The following is a 21,188-nucleotide window of genomic DNA, read 5'->3' as shown; positions in this document are numbered from 1 at the left end:
TGTGTCTGTAACAGCATAGATTAAGATACTGAACAAATATGTGCTGTGATAGTCAAAAGTATCTTACAGACCAAATCATCTCGGATAAACAGTATCATTGTAAAGTTGTATATCATCCATGCACTGATAACGTTTGATAAGCCACTGTTCTGTTTTCTTAATGAGACAGTGGTAACTCAAATTATTCTGTTAACTTTTCTGAGAATTAGGCTCTTTCTGTGAGGGGTGTGGGGGAGATAGGGGCCAGGGTGAGTCAGTGGCCCCTGGGTGGAGTGGTCAGTCAAGTGTGGACACCACTCAGCCATGATTCCACTGACTTTACGGCCCCATAGACATTGGTGATTCAACGACATGGACAAATCCTCTTGCCAATAACGGTTAATGACATTTCAAGAAGGGACAAGTTTAGTAGCATCACCCTAAGCACATAACCACTGCAATTTTTTCATTTCAAAACTTCCACTGAGATGAACTGAACATCCAGCCTTTGTGTTCCTTTGAATCTGCTCAGCAGTCTGTGGAGAAGGGCAGGGCATCCCCGACGGAAGATTCAATCCACATCATGACTATTATTAGTAATAGGGTGTTGTTAGACTGGGGGCATAACTACGGCGCAGTGGGAGGACAACATCGCCTTTTGGCCAATAGTTTAGCTGTATTTAAACAGAAGACAAGGATGAAAACGGGAGCCAAAAATGCAGTCCTTAAAGTTCCTTACACTTCTTACTCATTATTCTACAAAGAGAGCATTGCAAAAATAGGCCATGCAAACTGATAAAAGTGTGAGAGATCTACATGATCTACTGGGTGTATTGAGACACAGTGAAAAGAGATCCCCAGAGAACATACTCAATATCCTTCCTCTGTTCAAACTAATGGCCCTCATCTTTCTATAATTATGAGTGAGTGAGGCTTTCTTTTGGACCTCAGCTGAGATTATGCAGTCAGTACCTGAAAAAACAATGCCATGAATTGTCAGGCTATTGTATGTTTGCTAGCTAATACTCTGTCAATTTTTAAATTTTTGTATTGAATTCCTGAATTTTTTATGTTGGTTAATATATACCATATCACACTGGTCCTTTACCAAGGCATCTTCAAAACTATGTGGATGCTGTATAAGAGTTGTGCTCTCCTTCACTCACCTGTCACCTACCCACATTGACTCAGTAGGTCTATCAAAAACCTCTTGCAAATGAAAAATCCCACACCAGTGTTTGAAAGCTCATCAAATATAAAACAATAATTTATTATTTCTCTCATTTTAAAAGACATCAAATTGGGTACCTAATTAAGGATTTGTTAAGCTGTGTTATTTGGAGTCCTACAAATGTAAGGTGACTACAATGTGCTTAAAAAAATAACACAGAAAGATTCTGATTTCAACAAATGTGTGACTAATTATCTGCTCTATCCTGATACATACACAATATCACTTCTTGAAGGTTGAATATGTAACATATGATACACACTGGATGTATAACTTTTGAAAAACAGCACCCTTTCAGATCGTCAATAACTAAGAAGTGTTTTGTTTACAAAGAACAATGAGGTTTAGTTACATGTACAAAAGTCCTCTCAAAAAGGATTATGTGTTGACCTTCAAGCTAAATATTTGTGTATTTCTTTCAATAAGCAAAAGGTATGCATAACAGTAAAATACTGATAAGAGATACTTATTAAAAATGAAAAAAATATGTAAATGTTGGCTGCTGTTTACTTATGGCACAGTCTTTACACACTTTCAAAACCTTCCAAAGACCCACATATTGTTGTGAAACACTATCAATATTTACATCTTAGCCATTTAGCAGACGCTCTTATCCAGAGTGACTTACAGGAGAAATTAGGGTTAAGTGCCTTGCTCAAGGGCACATCGTCAGATGTTTCACCTTGTTGGCTCTGGGATTCGAACCAGCAACTGGCCCAACACTCTTAGACGCTTGGCTACCTGCCACCCCAAGAGCAAGCACAAAGGTAGAAAGGTTATTGAAAGCTTTTGAAAACAGTCTCATAATCATCCTTATCATGTCAATCATCTTCAAAGTCGATCCATGGAACACTCTGTGGAGCATCTCTCAACCGTCTGCAGGGGTCAAAAGTTCATTTAGAAAAGGCTTTTCCTGTTTCATATTAACAAAATGTTGCCACATTGAACGAGGCAGGAATCTGTACCCCAATCGGTAGTGTCCTATTATTTACAGTACATTACACCCCAGGCCTGTCCTGTCTGCCTACTACACTGTGGTGACGGACAGGAGGGAGTTGTACACTCGCGTGCCATCAGGCGACTTAGCACCATGGGTCAAAAGTTCCTGGATAGTCATCCAATTGTCAAAAATTTTCTTGTTCCTCTTTTTCATCATCTTTTTGTGGCTCAGTTCGATGATGTTGGGCTCCTTCTTGTCGTCGTCCAGGCTGGCCTGTTCCTTCAGGCAGTCAGCGCGGCTCTGCTTCATGAACTCGCGTCGCTGCCTCTGCTCCTTGGCGCGCACCGCGTGCTGCTTCCTCTCCCCCTTGCTCCAGTACCGCCCCATCTTTAGCTCGCTGATGGCGTCGTCGTCCGTGGTCATGCCGCTGCGCTCCTCGTGGATACGCAGGGCGCGCTCCTTCAGCAGCTTGTCCCTGACAGGCCTCTTGGTGATGTAGCGCGTGCCGTCGCTGCGGATCTTTACCTTCCACTCCATTTTGGGATCCAGCATCTCTCCGGGGTTCACGGCGTCACCGCGGCTGATCAGACTGACCAGGCTCATCTGGCTCTGGGCGTACTCCACGGCAGACTTCTGCTGGATCAGCTGCATGTAGCTCTGGTAGTGCTGGGCGTGGGCCGGGATGTGGGCATGTTTGTACAGGGAACGGGGCTGGGCCAGCTTGTGAGTTGACTCTCCCAGCTTATGCTCCTTCCCCTCCGCCTGCAGGCCACACTCAGACTCCTTAGAGGAGGAGGGCCTGATTCTGCTGGGGCCACCGGCCTCCTGGACAGGAGACAGCAGGGGCTTGAGGATCCTGCTGTTGGGCCCTGCGCTGCTGGAGGCCCCGGACAACCCCTGGTTCTCTGCCCCCCTGCGGAGGGAGTTGTCTGGAGACAGCTCTAGGGTGAGAGGGGTGCTGCGGCAGCTCTCACCAGTGTTGTAGGCGCTGGAGCTGTCCTTGTCTGACTTCTCGGGCAGCTCTGTGATGTCGGAGAGCTCATGGCGGCGCGCGTCGATGCTGGTGTTGTAGTTGTGGAAGCCGCTGTTGTGCAGCATCCAGGACTCGCGGTACTGCTCCCTCAGCTGCTGCATCTTGTGGGCCCGGACGATGTTGAGGCACTCCAGCTCGATGCTGCGCAGCTCCTCGTTCAGCAGCTCCAGCTCCTTGTCCACCCCCTCCTCGGCCCCTCCAGCCCCGGCACTCTGGCAGTACAGGTCCTGGGGGCCCCCCACGCTCCTCACCTGGCACTTCAGCTCCAGGAGCTCTCGGAAGCGCTCACACTCGTCAGCGGGGATGCCCAGGAAGTCAGCGTGGTCGTAGTCTGCTGAGATGAATGACTCACTGCTGAAGGGTAGGTCAACGCTTCCCAGGGTGTCCTGGCTATAGGCCAGCTTCTGGTGGCTGCAGCTGCCCAGCGTGTTGGAGGCCGTGGTCTGGTCGTCCCCCAGGTTCTCCTGCTCAGAGCTCTCGTCATTGCGCGTGCTCTCGTCGGTGCGGCCCACCCCGCTGTCTTTCTCGTGGTGGTTGGACAACAGGGTGGCTGTGTCAGTCGTTCCACCATCTTCCTCAAGCTTCTTCTGCAACACCAGACAATAGGATTAATAATTGAATCACCTTCTAACATTATTAGATGTGTTTCCTCTGCAGTTATCACTGACTACAGTATGTGAACCTACCCACTTCAGTACTACTACATTTCGGTATGTAGAGTACTATGGGCCATTAGGCCAACTGAACATATGCTACTCTGTTTGGAATTGGCTCATCGTCAGTAACATGCAGGTGAGCATATGTGACTCTGTGATTGATTGTTGACTCATGCTGTGTGTATGTATGTGTATACAGTTCTGAGTGGTTCTATGCTGGCTGCTGTACACTACCTGCTGCAGCATGCTGGCGGTGAACTGCATGGCCTGATGGTGCTGCTGCTCCAGCATGTCCATGTGGAGGTCATCCAGGAAGTCATTCCTGTCATCATCCATCCAGCCCTCATCCAGCTGGGACACCGGGGTAGGAGAGAGGAAGAAAGAGGGAGGAGGACTTCAGTCTCTGCCAATTAAGGCTACAGTACAACTTAGGAAACAGACAACTACAATACCAGTCAAAAGTTTGGACACACTTACTCATTCAAGGGTTTTTCTTTATTTTATAATAGTGAAGACATCAAAACTATGAAATAACACATTTGGAATCAAATAGCCACCCTTTGCCTCGATGACAGCTTTGCACACGCTTGGCATTCTCTCAACCAGCTTCATGAGATAGTCACCTGGAATGCATTTCAATTAACGGGTGTGCCTTCTTTAAAGTTAATTTGTGGAATTTCTTTCCTTCTTAATGCGTTTGAGCCAATCAGTTGTGTTGTGACAAGGTAGGGGGGTATACAGAAGACAGCCCTATTTGGTAAAAGACCAAGTCCATATTATGGCAAGAACAGCTCAAATAAGCAAAGAGAAACAACAGTCCATCATTACTTTAAGACACGAAGGTCAGTCAATACGGAACATTTCAAGAACTTTGAACGTTTCTTCAAGTGCAGTCGCAAAAACCATCTAGCGCTATGATGAAACTGGCTCTCATGAGGACCGCCACAGGAATGGAAGACCCAGAGTTACCTCTTCTGCAGAGGATAAGTTTAGAGATTAGAGTTACCAGCCTCAGAAATTGCAGCCCAATAAATGCTTCACAGAGTTCAAGTAACAGACAAATCTCAACATCAACTGTTCAGAGGAGACAGTGTGAATCAGGCCTTCATGGTCGAATATTCACTTTAATAATGTTTATATGTCTTGCACTACTCATCTCATATGTATATACTGCATTCTATTCTATAATATTCTACTGTATCTTAGTCCATGCCGCTCTGTCATTGCTTGTCCATATATGTATATATTCTTAAATCCCATTCCTTACTAGTTTTGTGTGTTTTAGGTATATGTTGTGAAATTGTTAGATATTACTTGTTAGATATTACTGCACTGTCGGAGCTAGAAGCACAAGAATTTCGCTACACCCGCTATAACATCTGCTAAACACGTGTATGTGACAAATCATCAAAATTGTATTTTATTTTATTTGAATAGCTGCAAAGAAACCACTACTAAAGGACACCAATAATAAGAAGAGACTTGCTTGAGCCAAGAAACACGAGCAATGGACATTAGACTGGTGGAAATGTGTCCTTTGGTCTGGAGTCCAAATTGGTAATTTTTGGTTCCAACTGCCGTGTCTTTGTGAGACGCGGTGTGGTTGAACGGATGATCTCCGCATGTGTGTTTCCCACCGTAAAGCATGTAGTAGGAGGTGTTATGGTGTGGGGGTGCTTTGCTGCTGACATTGTCAGTGATTTATGTAGAATTCAAGGCACACTTAACCAGCATGGCTACCACAGCATTCTGCAGTGATACGCCATCCCATCTGGTTTGGGCTTAGTGGGACTATCATTTGTTTTTCAACAGGACAATGACCCAACACACCTCCAGGCTGTGTAAGGGCTATTTTACCAAGAAGGAGTGTGATGGAGTGCTGCATCAGATGACCTGGCCTCCACAATCCCCCGACCTCCACCCAATTGAGATGGTTTGGGATGAGTCAGACTGCAGAGTGAAGGAAAAGCAGCCAACAAGTGCTCAGCATATGTGGGAACTCCTTCAAGACTGTTGGAAAAGCGTTCCAGGTGAAGCTGGTTGAGAGAATGCCAAGAGTGTGCAAAGTTGTCATCAAGGCAAAGGGTGGCTATTTGAAGAATCTCAACTATAAAATATATTTGGATTTGTTTAACACTTTTTTGCTTACTACACGATTCCATATGTGTTATTTCATAGTTTTGATGTCTTCACTATTATTCTACAATGTAGAAAATAGTAAAAATAAAGAAAAAATCTTGAATGAGTAGGTGTGTCCAAAATGTTGACTGGTACTGTATAGACAGTCTATGCATCAGTGGAGGCTCCTCAGAGGAGGAAGGGAAGGACCATCCTCCTCAGTGAATTTCATAAAAATAAAAATGGTAAAACATTGAAAAAGTTATTATTTTTAGATAAATATATTTACATGTCCCCAAATAATTTATTAAAACACACTGTTTTGCAATGACGTCCTACAGTAGCCTCAACAGCACTCTGTAGGGTAGCACCATGGTGTAGCCGGAGGACAGCTAGCTTCCGCCCTCCTCTTGGTACATTGACTTCAATACAAAACCTAGGAGGCTCTTGGTTCTCATCCCCTTCCATAGACTTACACAGTAATTATGACAACTTCCGGAGGACGTCCTCCAACCTATCAGAGCTCTTGCAGCATGAACTGACATGTTGTCCACCCAATCAAAGGATCAGATAATAAATCTTGTACTGTAAGCATAAGCTACAGCTAGCTAGCACTGCAGTGCATAAAATGTGGTGTGTTGTTGATTCAAAGAGATAGAAAGACAATAGTTGAATAGTTTTCAACAAATTAATTTCTTCAAAAATGAAGGAGAAGCAAGAGCGAGAGAGTCATTTTCTTTCACTTTCAGTTTCACTTACTTAGCTAGCAAATGCAGCTGGCTAGTTTAGTTACTCAAACACCCGGCTCAAACAGAGGGATGCTATGTTAGATAGCTGGCTATGACTATCCAACACAACACTGGAACTCTTCCAAGTCAAGGTAAGCTTTTGGTTTTATTAATTTATTGCCACCGGGGCCCGCCAGTCTAACTGCTTACTGACTATACACTGTAACGTTACTGCATGATTGTAGCGGGTTTACTAGCGCATTAGTTCTATTAGCTATGTTGACTAGGACGTTACTTTAGCTAATATGGGGACGATGTAGGCTGTGTGTAGCGGTTATGACATGGTTTGGCTTGGAAAGGTTTTTTCGCCTGGTCACATACAGCTGATGTGTTGTTCATTAAAGTCCACAAACAAAGGGAAAAAGTGAGAGGAGGAGAGTGCATAGAGGCTAGAATGAATACAACGTGGCTGCTATGAAAGTGAACTCTGTTTATGTGTGATCAGGGGTGTATTCATTCCGCCGATTCTGTTGAAAAAGTTTCTTAAACGGAAGCAAGCGAAACAGGGATAAAAATACCTGAATTTGTCTAATAGAAACTGTTGGACTAATGATTACACCCTAGATAAGCTGGATGCAGGCATGAGTGTGCAAGGCGGTATTGAATGTGTCACTGTCTGTCCATGTGTCACTGTCTGTCATCTCACATTTTTATCTCGACCTGTGTGTACCTCTGTTGTAAACTTTAATTCATAGGCTAGGTTGTAGCAACCTCATGATGGGTATAGGGAAAATTTGAGTATCATGTAGTAGCCTAAACCTGTCGATGTTACATTGAACTGGGTGAATGGAATATGAATGACAGTCATCCAACATGCTGTAATAGAAAGAAGGCCATGCTCATGAAAAAAAAAAAGGTCCCCCCTCATCATAAACGGCACTGACCGCCACTGCTATGCATGCCTAGTACTATAAAGGATTCTAGGAGGTGGGTGGTGAGTTTACCTGGATCTCTGGTCTGGCCACCAGTAGACACACATTCTGATTCTCCTCACTGGTCAACAGAGCCACAGCATCCTCCCGGTTCTGGATCTCAATCCCGTTGATCTGCAGAGAGCAGAAGGAATGGAATTAGAGACGGGCTCGGAACCGGTAATGCATTCATTGAAAGTATTGAGAGTGTTCTTTATCCTTACCTGGATAATTCTATCTCCCTCTCTGATCCTGCCATCCTTTGCAGCGATGCTGTTTGGGTCAATCTAAAGAAAGAGAGAACAGGAGAAGATTTTTCATTTCAAGCAGACCTTTGGTCAGAGAAAACGGAAAACATTTCTGTTTAGAAGTAAATGCAATTCTTATCTGCAGGTTTTGATATTCCTAATTTAGAGGTGTGCCGTCTGTTACCATGGTGACCATAAGATGATAAATGAAGTTCTATACATCCATTATCCCGTTCTTTACACCCTGACAACAACATTTGGCTGTTGTTGAAAGTTGACCACATACTTCACTGACGTAGATTCCAGTCTCGTCCTCATCATCAGTCCTGTAGCAGACAGTCAACCCAAGCTTGTCCTGGATGTTATCTCTGTACAAATCCACTTCCTGCAACAAGGCAAAAACACAAAATTAAACATCACAGATCTCTCTCTCTCAATGTGTGGAGTGGAGTTCCATGGTTGCTGTTGTTTTCTTAAGACACACCCAGCAGTATATTGAGTTCAATCTAAGTCCACACACACACAATGATCCATTCATCACAATAATGACTCCAGTAATTGGGTGCAGCCTATGCCCTGTAACTTTTCTAGGGGACAGTGACAGGATGAGGGATGATCCACTGGCTTGCAGCTAAGCAGTGTCCCGTTTGTCACTAGTCAACACCTGTAATCTGTGAGATACCGACCCTGATACTATACCTCGGGGCCAGGGGTGGAGAGAGGGTTAACCCCCCAACGCAACTGTTCTCTACCACAGCAGCTGACTACTGAAATCTCCTCTAATCTCCAAAACAGAACACTCAGAATACACTGGGGTTTCAGACAGGGTTTAAAAAAAGAGGTATTTTCATAAACACATAAACAAAGAGTAAAGTGTACAAAATATGAGATCTAATTTTCACACGAGACAGTATAATATGTAATTGACTACCGTGGCTTTCGCTTTACCGTGCCGTTACAGTACAATACCCCTTTAAAAAAGGCCCTGACCTTTTGTCTGAATTGATAGCCAGACTAATTCACGCTTTTGTTGTGGACCTACATCATAAGCCGTTTAAATGTTGCATAACATCATTATGCACATGTTTTAACACAAGCATTTCAGTGTAAGTGTCTATGAATACTGGGGCAGGGAAGACTGAGACAGGACCCCTTCATTACAACTCAGAGAGTATCAACAGAGGCATCTTATTGGACTGCAGCAGAAAGGATGCTAGGAAGAACATCAGTGGGATGGTGGTGGTGAGCTAAGATCATCACATATTGTCCACTGTATTACGATCAGTGGCTCTGAGCTAGAGGGCTTCATCAGATCGACCTTGGATCTAGGACAAGGTAGTCTGTATACTGTGCATCTGCGTTTGGCTTGGACAGCTTGAACTCTCCGGCTTCATGTTGGCGATAGGTTATTAATGCACTGCAGTGGTTGGGAGGGGAGGAGGGAAAGAGGGGGAGCACCCTGAGACCTTGGAGTCTCTATCTCCCGTCTACATCCTTCCTCATCAGGGCCCCATCACGCCATTGTTAATGTGCATCATCAAATCCATCACTCTGGTTCCTATTATCGGTGCCATCTAATTATCCTCAGTGCATAAGCCTCTTGCAGGACCCCCCTCTAAAGCAAAGACGCATTAGGCGTTGTCACAAAATAAGTAATGATGTCACCACTTCGCATCTGCTCAGGGGTACTATGGAGCAAACAAGCCACTCGATTTCTGTCTGGCCTACATACTCAGTGTCGTTACGGGGATAGAGTGGGCTCAGCTCATTGATAACGGTGATATATTGGGAGAATGGGCCTTGTGGTGACTAACAGAGCCATTGGGACGGAGACACAGTGGCTCAGTGATGGGACGGCCAGAGGAATACGGCGTCGCATGTCTGAATGTTTATCTTCATTGAGAAGGGGAGAAAGGAGGTTAGGTGGAGAGAGTGGGAGAAGAAGAGAGGGGTAGAGCGAGAGAATAGGTGAAGGAGAGAGGGAGGACGGGTAGAGAAGGAGAAGGGGGAGAAGGGGGAGGGAGAAAGACAAGAGGGAGTCGTCTGTATGTTACCTCATATTCCAGCTCCTCTCGCTCTATCTCCTGCTGCATGCCCTCCAGGAAATCATTGGGGTCAAAGTACTCATGCCTGGGGGAATGCCTATGAAAGCAATTCAACACAATAAAGATAGTTCCTACAGGCCTTGTCATGATTCATCTGTTATTACACAGAAATACAATCACAATACATGACAGTACGTCAGTGTTAAGCTGGATTGAAATTAAATGATTCCATTGTCCATAACATAAATCTTACCAAGAGATATCTCATGCAACCAGAACTTTCAGTAAATTGGGAATCACTTGAGAATGGAAATCAAGTGCCCACATTCTTTTGTAAAAGTTTAATCTTAAATCAAGTTTTAAGAAGTGTTTTTGGCCTGAGGTTAATCAGAAATGGAAATGCCATGTTTTTAATTTGACTGAAATCAATTAAAAATAACTGCTCCTGACAATAATGTGTTTGAGTACCCAGACTCTGTGAGCTCCGGGCCACACATAGGCACGCAGCTAGCGGACGACAGACAGGAAGTACATCTTCATTTGGCCGTGTGCCCCAGGACATTCACATCTAACTTCCGTTAGAAGGCATGAATACCAATTTGTTCTTGTGAAAACACACCAGGTTCCATTTTAATGAACTGGCAAAGTGAAATTTTCTGAATAGCTGTATCCAAATATTCTATCTTTACTTGAGCCCTGTCTGTACTGACCACTGACATGGTCAAAGGACTGGGTAAGTTTTCAACAAACTAGTTTTGCCTATCAAGTCCTTTTCCAATCAGTGACCGTAAAGGAAAGGAAATAAGAAAAATAAGGATCTTGTCTTTTAACCCCATCCCTCCACTTAACTCTAACCCAGACGATAAGACTAACTCACTCCTCAGGCATTAGGTATTGCTCCAACACAGCCACGGTGGGGGCGGCGGCAGGCAGCTTGGTGAGGGCCAAGATGTGTTGGAAGGTGATGTCTGTTTGGGTGCTGATGTCCACCACCTGCGTGTCTGAGGCAGGGCTGGAGGGTTTGGGGCGGGGGGCCCGGCGAAGCACTTGGACCATGATGGGCTCCTTGGCCGTGCGGAAGGCCTCCACTGCCTGGTCATGGGTGGCCTTGGACAGGTCCTTCCCATTCACCTGCACACACAGACAGAGACAGAATATGGTTAAAGGGATACTTTGGGATTATACTTATAGACTTCCAGTCGTACTGGACACAGAGACATAAAGATGGTATCCATGAGTTCATCGGACTCTGGGGAAGTAGATAAAGGGCCTCATTGCCAAAATCCCAAAGTATCCCTTTAACTATAGAAGAACAGCGTTAGGTGTCTGGATTTGACTTTGAAAGGTCTCTTTCTTTTCAGCACAGTGGTTATATGACAGTTTGCTTGTACACATTGTTGTAACAACGTGAACATAAACAGTACATGGCGTGATGAAACCGATTTAAATTACGCAGTTTATCTCTCTCTCAATTGCTTCCCCATCTCTCTCTCTTCTTAACAGGCTGGGGTTTATTGTAAGTGGATGGATATCTCTCCCTCATGCTACATAAGCCTTGATACCATCATAGCATAGATGATTAAACCCTCAGATCACTGGATGGGTGACTGTGGATTTCCACAAAACCAGGAGGAGAGTCTTCCAGCCTGGCAGTGGTGTGTGATAACGTTCTCCTGCCTCAGTCTGTTTTACAGGTTCACAACCCGACGAAGCAGAATTTAATCAAGACTGAGCCCCTCTTTAATTAATCAAGGTCGTTAGACAGGCTGCATCGAGGAGCCCTCATTTAGCTAAGTAATTTCTGAGAAGTGAAGAATCTACCCTCCCGTCAGAGATTAGCTGCTATGCAGGCTGCTGCAGTTTGTTAACCAGGGGAGATTAATTTGAGCAGTGGGCCGGGCTGCAGTGTCACACAGAAGAGGGTAATGAAGTTGGGATGAGCCACTAAAGCCAATCCCCTCTCCTTATCAATCCTTATAATGAAGAGGATGTGTCATTGGATCTCATGAGAGATTTACAGTTTGTTATACATGCATTGTTTAGGGTCATACATAATAGTCAAAATAGTATAGGACTTGAAATATAATTTCATTAAAACGTGTAACTATCCCTGATGTTTTTACATGACAAAACATGACAAAGAAAAACCCTGGAGAACTGTGTAGCATGCTGTGCATGTTCACCAGAGCAAAAATCATAGCCAAAAAAGAGCCCCCAAAAAACTAAGCAGGAAAGTCATTAAGATGCCAAGAAGACAGCACCACACGAGAAGATCCCTCCTCCTGCTGGCAGCGCTGCACGGCACCCTGGGTCAGCAGACTGCCTGCCTCTCCTCTTGGCTTATCAGGCCTCTTCCAGAGCCTCCGCCAGTTCCGCTCCCAATCAGTGCAGCATTTGGAATTTGTTCGTTTGTGATTCCTGGACGTGTGAGAGCTTTGATAGGATCTGAGCCCGGGGCTCTTTGCAGTTCAGAGGCTGGCCACGCTCTCCTCTCCCCTGCCTGCTTCTCCACACACACACACGGCAGCTAGGCCAGGGCCAAGAGTGCACACTGTGAGCTCCCTGAGAAGACTGATGAAACACTGGCTCAATTTATAAAGACTCAAGTGATGCAATGGAACATTTCTAACTCTGTTTCTCTCTCACACACACACATGCAAACACAGGATTAAAGCGTGGAATTGGTTGATACCGTTTCCTCTGGACATATTTGTCTCATTCTAATTCACAGCTTAACTGGGATATTGTAGAACAGGGATAGCAGCAATGTCAACCATGTCAAGGTGACTAAATGATGGCATGTGTGCCGTCCTGGATTCTGGTTCGAGTCTGGTTGTGCTATCTAATACCCACTATAATATCCACCAACTTGCCAAATGTCTGTGGTAAATTTCCAAGTGCTCTATTGTAATATCTTAGAATGTGCTCCATTCTAAGACATTACCACAGAGCACTGTGCGTGTGTGTGGAGGGAGGAGGAGGGGACATTGTGCACTTCAACTTTGAAGAGGTTATGTGCTCACTAATAACCAGAGAGGATTAATGCTAATCCCAGTCCGCAGGATAATTGGATCATCTCAAATGGGTTCAACTTCCACATCACAACTTGGCCAAAAGTAAGAGCTTCCTTTTACAATTTGCATTGAATAATTGAGAGAAAATGGAATGAGAAGAGATGTGCCGAATCATTACGAGATTGAAAGAAAAACTTTTAAAAAGTAATGTGAGGATGAGTGTTGAGGAGGCTTTGAACACAGACTACACACAAAGAAGGTAAAAAAGTAAGTTCCCCGCTCCCCTTTCTCTGTCTCTTTTTGTCAATTTCTCTGGGTTAGCAGTGTTTGTTCAGATCAGCTGTGAGGAACAATCTTGTCTGTGTTTCCATCCCTCTCACAGACAGGCCTGGTTGCCCTGGAATCCCACTGCTCCTTGAAGGCAGCGACCCGGAGACAATGCCAGGCCCCTCCTGAAGAGCCAAGAGCATTCCGCCTCAGCGCCCTCAATGGGGGAGTCCCCTCCAAGGCAGGAAGGGGGTCCCACGGCCCTCATTCACCACCACCCTCACCTCTGACTTGGCACAGCCCAGAGCAGTACACTAAATAAGACATGCAGCACTCCCAAATACAATATGCACAGCTCACTATAGCGCTGTCCAAGCGAAACCACATGTCGTTATAACCCTTTATCTTCACAGAGCCTAAGCATTCACATTTGGTTGTTGAAATTGAATCACTGAATACTCTCAAACAGTAATGAACAGCAGTTTATGACCTTTTATCAGTTAAAATCAACATACTTCTAAAATGTTATCAGCTATAAAGTTTGCATAAGCATTATGCCAAGCACTAGAATCTGGTCTTCTGTTGACAGAAAGCAGCAGTGAGAGACATGTAGAAATGACTATGTAAACCTTTCATACAGCCCTCCCTCAGTGAAGGGTCTAGTAAATCCAATTTAATGACAAGAGGGCAGTGAGCTCAGCTCTGGAATAGTAATGAGGTCTGAATCAGTGGGACATGGTATGCTATATAGAAGACAAAATGTTCTGCATTTTAACATTGGTCATAAAATGAGCTATATCTTTGAATGTTGGACCTCAGAAATGTTACATGTCACGTCCTGGAGGTAATGAGGAACACAAATGGACAGCCCAGCCTTCCCTTATCCTCACTCAACCTCCCTCATCTCCACTCACCGCTAGAATGCAAATCAGTCCAGATGAAGACTTTGGCATGAAGGCAGCAGGTGTGTATGTGTGTGTCAGCCTCTCCCTGATTGCTGACCTGCTGCCAAATAGGCTTATCTGTCTGTTTGCGAGAACAGTCACTTTTCATTCTGGCACAAGACTGTAGCTGGGGGCTGCCTCAAGAGAACTCGTCATGTGGAAAAAACATCAACAGTACCAATTTGGAGGTGTATTATTTTCTATGTATTGTGCTGAAAATATTACATTGGAAAGGCATTACAAAAACTACACATTTGAGCCAAGCCAAGCCATACAATGCAACATGTTACATTTGTCTATGCTATAGAGCCTCTTCTCACTACGAGAGATTGCCTAGAGATTGAGGAAATACCCTCGGCTAGACCTTTTACTGGAATGTAAACTTGCAAACTTGTCACGTCTCGACTTCTACCTCCGGAGGTCATGCACGTCACTCGCCCGACAGTTGCCCTCAACCAGGCAGGGCAGTGTAAACAGAACAGTCTTGTTAAGCCCAACACTACTACAGAAGAAAATCGTAATAGCAGAGCAATGTTTTTGAAACAGCTGAAATGTATAGGCATATTCCTTATATTAGACTTGTTTTATTGAGTTTTTACTTGAAATTGCAGTTAAAGCCGGTTACTCTGAAATTGACGCCGCAGCTTTAAGGGAATCTCAGAACATAATAATTGTATTCAATGCAAAAGCAAGCAGGAACGCAAGCAGCAACTACACAATGAATTAACAACTTTTTCAGTCGCAATTTGCTTTTTTTTTCATGTAATGATTTGCATGATATTGATGAAATGAAGCATGGTTTGTTCTAAGCAATCTAGCAATGGTTCCGCTAACGTTGGTTGAAGTTAGTAAGTTAGCTAGTATGTGAGGAGGATGCAGACATTGTGTTTAGTTTGCTATCTACAGGTAACTGCCAAAATAAAAGGACTCACTTCAGTAAATGAGGGATACAAAGTATATTGAAAGCAGGTATTTCCACACAGGTGTGGTTCCCGAGTTAATTAAGCAATTAACATCCCATCATGCTTAGGGGTAATGTATAAAAATGCCCAGTTGCATGAAGCTGTTCTGGCAGCTCGTGGTGGCACAACATCCTATTAAGACACTTTATGTTGGTTATTCCTTTATTTTGGCAGTTACCTGTAGCTCTGTATAACATGAAAGACACTGTATGATAACGTTACTGTACTTTTCCATTCATATGAGGGGGTAAACGTTAATTTTCTCTATGCTGAAGTTACTTGATGAAGCAAATGTTGTTAGCTAACATTAGCTAGCTAGCTAGCAGCTGTGCCACTTTGGCTGTTATTGTCTTGCAGCTAAACTAATGACTGTATGGATGAGGAAATAAACCATTTAAATGTCTGCACATGCTTGTGATTTGTTGCATTATTCAAGAGTGTAATATGGTTTTGTTGCATTAATCAAGATTGTAATATGGTAGATGCATGAAAAGTTTCTCGCATAGCTAGTTGAATAGTTTGCATGCTTACTGGCTAGTGGATACTGTGATATTTACGGTACATTTGCGCTGCGAAGCAAGAACGTCACCAATACCCTCTCTTGGCATGGGACATTCCATTGCTAATGTAAATTGAAAAATGTTTATGTACATGTTATGTACATTTCGTCCCAATGCCTCTCATCCAACCTTTGTCAATCTGAATAAGCTCATAATTGTTAAAACTCCAACTACTCCTTTTTTAAAGAAGAGTACATCATTAAAGACTGTTTCTTGTCATTTAGATGAAGCAGTCAGTGAGGTGAATGGAGTGGAAACTGCCAGGCAAAAGAAGTTACCTTTCAACAGTGGGAAGGCAGGAAAGCCCTGGGAAACTCAGTCTATAGACACTTGTTCAGAAGGGACCATGAGTGGCGATTGCTTCTCTCACTCTCTAAAGTCTCTCTTTATGGTCCGATACACTTCTTAAGCAAATTCTTCAAAGCCTGCATTTTTTCTGAACAGAGAGAGAAGAGGGCTGACGTGATAGAGAGAGTGAATGGAGGCTTGAGAGCTTAGTTTCAGGTGGCCTATAGCTGCTTGAGTGGAAGCGGGAGCGTTCTCAGTTTGGGTCAACCACAGTTAATCCCTCTTTTATTTAACGTTTAACCATTTTCAACAAAAAAAGCAGTACGACTTGAAGAGCTTGGTAATGGTCTCTCTCTGAGTGTGTGCGGTTTGTGTGTGTTTAATTCTTTTGACTGACTGTGGGGAAAGTTTTCCACAACCCGAGAGTTAAAAACAGAGCAGTCTTTATTTACTGCAGCAGGCAGGCTTACGGAGGATTACAGAACAAATAGCGAGAAACTAATGCCGCTAATAAGCATCGCGGGCTGAAAAAGACACTACTGTTACTTTCTCCTAATCTGATTTAAGCATGGGACATTCTGTTATCCACAGTAGATCAGTAAAATACCCAGAATCACTTCCTTTAGGCATTCTGCTGCCTTCCTCTGTCTTAATGAGCTCAGCATAAGGTGCTAATCAAGAAAAAGGGCTTTCCTAGTTTCCCACACTAATGGAACAAGCATTATATTTACATTTTACATTTTAGTCATTTAGCAGACGTTCTTATCCAGAGCGACTTAGTTAGTGCATTCATCTTAAGATACTGTAGCTAGGTTAGACAGCCACATTTCACAGTCTTAGTAAGTACATTTTTCCTCAAAGTAGTCAGTGCTAGTAGAAAAAGACAAGTGTGAGTGTTTTTGAGGGGGAAGATACTTTGGAGGTAGGTTTTCAGACATTTTCGGAAGATGGGCAGGGACTGATGTTTATGGGGAAGCTTGTTCCACCATTTGGCTGCCAGGGCAGAGAAGAGCTTTGAATGGGATGAGTGGGGGGGGGGGGGGGGGGCAAGAGACCAGAGGTGGAAGAACCGGAGTGCTCGGGTTGGGGCACATTTCACTTGCAATTTGAACAATAGTTTTAACTGAGAAGATGACTGAGAACTGCTATGAACCAGGCTGTGCTCTCTGACATTCGCTTACATTGGTCAGGATTGTTTAGAGAATACTGATTGGAATATGTTCAAAGATTCATCCACCTAGGGCTCATCCATCAACATTGAGGAATATACATTGTCAGTCACAGGCTTCATTAGGAAATGTGTTGATGATGTACCCACAATAACAATCCGGACAAAATGCTGAGAGCCCGTACTGCAGCGTTCAATGTCAGCATGACTCAGTGGCGCACAACGTGTAGAAGGCAAGCAGGTACGATCTCCGCAAATCTATTAGGGACGCAAAAAGACAATACAGACTCAAACTTTAATTGATGTTCGGCAATTTAGACTTGCGTCGCATGTGGCAAGGACTACAGATTATCACAGACTACAAGGCAAATCCAGCTGTGCGGTGCCCACCGAAGCCTCCCTTCCAGACGAGCTCAACACATTCTATGCTCGCTTCGAGGCAGACTATATCGAGCCATCCAGGAAGACTCTTGCTGCTCCGGACAAGCAGGTGCTTTCGCTCTCCGAGGCTGACGTGAGGAAAACTCCAGATGGCATCCCTGGCCACGTCCTCAGAGTGTGTGCAGACCAGCTGGCGGTGTGCTCAACCTGTCCCTATCCCAGGCTGTAGTCCCCACCTGCTTTATGGACACCACCATTGTCCCAGTACCCAAGAACAACAAGGTGACATGCCCAAATGACTATCGCCCCGTCGCGCTCACCTCGGTCATCATGAAGTGCTTCGAAAGGCTGGTCATGGCCCACATCAAGGCCAGCATGCCAGGCACACTGGACCCACTTCTATACTGAGTATACAAAACATTACGAACACCTGCTCGTTCCATGACAGGTCAATCCCTTTTTGATGTCACTTGTTAAATCCACTTCAAATCAGTGTAGATGAAGGGGAGGAGATAGGTTAAAGAATAATTTTAAAGCCTTGAGACAATTGAGACATGGATTGTGTATGTGTGCCATTCAGAGGGTGAATGGGCAAGGCAAAATATTTAAGTGCCTTTGAACGGGGAATGAAAGTAGGTGCCAGGCGCACTCGTTTGTGTCAAGAATTGCAGCGCTGTTGGGTTTTTCACGCTCAACAGTGTCTCGTGTGTATCAAGAATGGTCCACCACCCAAAGGACATCCAGCCAACTTGACACAACTGTGGGAGGCATTGGAGTCAACATGGGCCAGCATCCCTGTGGAACGCTTTCAACACCTTGTAGGGTCCATGCCCTGACGAATTTAGGCTGTTTTGAGGGCAAAAGGGCGAGGGGGGTGCAACTCAATATTAGGAAGATGTTCCTAATGTTTGGTACACTCAGTGTATGTGAGAATGCTGTTCATTGACTACAGTTTAGCATTCAACACTATTGTTCCCTCCAAGCTCGACTCCAAGCTCAGAGCCCTGGGTCTGGACACCACCCTCTGTAACTGGATCCTGGACTTCCTGACGGGCAGACCACAGTCTGTGAGGATTGGCAACAACACCCCCTCTACACTTAACACAGGGGCCCCCCAGGGGTGTGTCCTCAGTCCTCTGCTGTACTCCCTGTTCACCCACGACTGTGTGGCTTTGCACGACACCAACTCCATCATCAAGTTTGCTGACGACACCACGGTTGTAGGCCTGATAACCAACAACGATGAGTCAGCCTATAGGGAGGAGGTAAGTGAACTGGCATTGTGGTGTCATGACAACAACCTCTTCCTCAACGTCAGCAAAACAAAGAGCTGATTTTTGACTTCAGGAAGCAGAGGAGGGAACATGCCCCAATCCACATCAATGGGACTGCAGCAGAGAGAGTCACAAGTTTTAAGTTCATCGTAGTCCACATCACCGAGGACTTGTCATGGACCAACAACACCACCCCTCTTGTCAAGAGGGCGCAACAGCGTCTCTACTTCCTAAGGCGTCCGAAGAAATTCGGCATGCCACCCCAGGTCCCCTCCAAATACTACCGCTGCACCATCGAGAGCTTCCTGAGCGGTTGCATCCTGACCTGGTATGGGAATTGCTCCGTCCATGACCGCAAGGCCCTCCAGTGGGTGGTGAAGACAGCCCAGTACATCACTGGGACCGTGCTCCCACCCATCGAGGACATCTACTTGAAACGGTGCCTGAGGAAGGATCCCTCACACCCCAGCCACAAGCTGTTCTCTCCCTTACCGTCGGGGAGACGGTATCAGAGTTTGAGGTGTTATACCAACAGGCTTCTATCTACAAGCCATCAGACTGCTGAACACTTGAACTGGACTGACCACCTGCTCTGATTCTCCGCACCTTAGCACATATGCACACACCCACACAGACATTCATGCTACACACACACAACTCCCCAATACACATGTAAACATTGGACTATAAATTGTGCCTTCCTGTATTATTCTTGTATTATGCTAAAATATATTATTCTATTCTACTGCCATTTACTTTATGTTCGTATTCTTTTTTAAATATTATTTCTTATTGTTGTTGCATTGTTGAGAAGAATCCTGCAAGAAAGCATTTCGTTGGATGATGTATACCATGCGGATCCCGTACATACGACTAATAAAAACTTGATAGAACATCTGAACGTGAGGTAGAGTCTGCGCATTATCCTCATGGTTGCCTCTATCTGGTGCTCCACAGTGAGGGCAGGGGATCGAGACAAAAGGGGAGCGAGGGCTCGACCCGGTGGGGTACTAATCACCGGCAGTGGGGCTGAGACCCAGGGCTCTGTCACCCTTCATTAGTGCGCTTATCTCACTCTGCTGGCCCACAATCACCCAGTCCCAGAGCTGCAGCCAGGCAGCCCAGGAGCAGCACACAGGCTCATTTCTCCACACACCCTCTGTGAGGACTGACAGCAGATCATATTTTATTTCAGCAGGCAGCAGCTCCATGTCTGTTAGCTCTACCATCATTTACTCAGGACGGCATCATCACAGATATAGTAGTCTCACTAATATGTAGAGCCAGAGAAACAGCTGCTGTGTGTGTAACCTATGCCTTCCTCTCTCAATCATCCCAGAAAGCTCCCCCCAACCACAATCAAGCACACATTCTGTAGTACCGACAGACACGCTACAAACACACCCAATCAAAATAGACTTGTCCGGTTAAATGGCAGTGACTGGTGGCACCAAGCGGACTACTGCAGTGATCGCAGCAGGGCTACAGGAGCCGCCTGGCCATCCTCAGCTCCTCATCTCCACACCGGGATAATAGCTCTGGGTCTCAGTTGGCCCCACAGGTCACAGTAAAACACACCCTGGTCACCACATCAACACTTAACACCAGGGGCCTGAATGTAGCATGGGACAGTGAGGAGCTCCTGGTGAATAGCAGCTCAGGGAGGGCCCTTTCTGCCTCCACTTCATGAGGAATAATGAGCCTCTATCATCTGCATTAAAATGGCCCCCGCCACTTGGTGCGCTTTAATAAGTGCTTAAACCCTTCTCCTAGTCGGTTCAGATGGCTTATTCATGATGGTATATTGCAGACAGACACAGGGGACAGATTGGTGCATTCACAGGGTAGGCCTACATGTACACAGATGATTAATTTGGTTATCTCTTAATCATTTCCTATCAGTATCAAATACATTACCAGTCTCTGGCTTTGTGCATAAGACCCCAATGAAAGAGCTGTGTAACTGTAAATGAATAGTAGACATCCACACATAGTGTAGGAATGGGTTTCGTTTTGAGAAATGAATGCAAACAAAAGTACACAAGAACATTTCCCTGATAGCAAGAGGTGAAGCTACCAAATGCATTACCATGAGTCTGAATAGTCTATAGGCCTACTGTGGGTTATTGCTTTAAACAAGACAATCTAAATCTCTGAGCGAAAAAGGTGGCTTATATTCTTGAGTAATATGTACCAAAATAGAATGTATACCTAATGTATTCCATCTACATACAGGATCACACACGATAGAGGAAATATTATGTCCTCATAAAAGTAACCGTCCCACCTGTCTGTCTGTCCGTCCGTCCGTCCTCCCACACAGTAACATCTGACCCCCATATCCATATGGGTCCAAATGATGATGTCTTTCTATTTCAGGA

General features: G+C 44.8%; 1 protein-coding gene across 2 annotated transcripts in view; it reads right to left on the bottom strand.

The window, feature by feature from the left end:
- Positions 1 to 2,237: 2,237 nt before the first annotated feature.
- pdzrn3b (PDZ domain containing RING finger 3b) overlaps positions 2,238 to 21,188 on the bottom strand; it is a gene marked incomplete at both ends in the record, with an annotated part of 125,814 nt that continues 106,863 nt past the window's right edge. For both annotated transcript variants that reach the window (XM_084167157.1, XM_084167158.1), the window contains 7 exons: positions 2,238 to 3,770; positions 4,074 to 4,190; positions 7,690 to 7,791; positions 7,881 to 7,943; positions 8,191 to 8,289; positions 9,959 to 10,046; positions 10,827 to 11,080. In XM_084167157.1, coding sequence (XP_084023283.1) covers positions 2,238 to 3,770; positions 4,074 to 4,190; positions 7,690 to 7,791; positions 7,881 to 7,943; positions 8,191 to 8,289; positions 9,959 to 10,046; positions 10,827 to 11,080 — 2,256 coding nt within the window. The remainder of the gene's footprint in view (positions 3,771 to 4,073; positions 4,191 to 7,689; positions 7,792 to 7,880; positions 7,944 to 8,190; positions 8,290 to 9,958; positions 10,047 to 10,826; positions 11,081 to 21,188) is intronic.

This window comes from Coregonus lavaretus (genome assembly GCF_964263955.1).
Source record: "Coregonus lavaretus genome assembly, chromosome: 8".
In the NCBI taxonomy this organism is placed as follows: domain Eukaryota; kingdom Metazoa; phylum Chordata; class Actinopteri; order Salmoniformes; family Salmonidae; genus Coregonus; species Coregonus lavaretus.
Note: the sequence above shows the minus strand (reverse complement) of the source record. Positions and strands in the feature narration are given on the sequence as shown.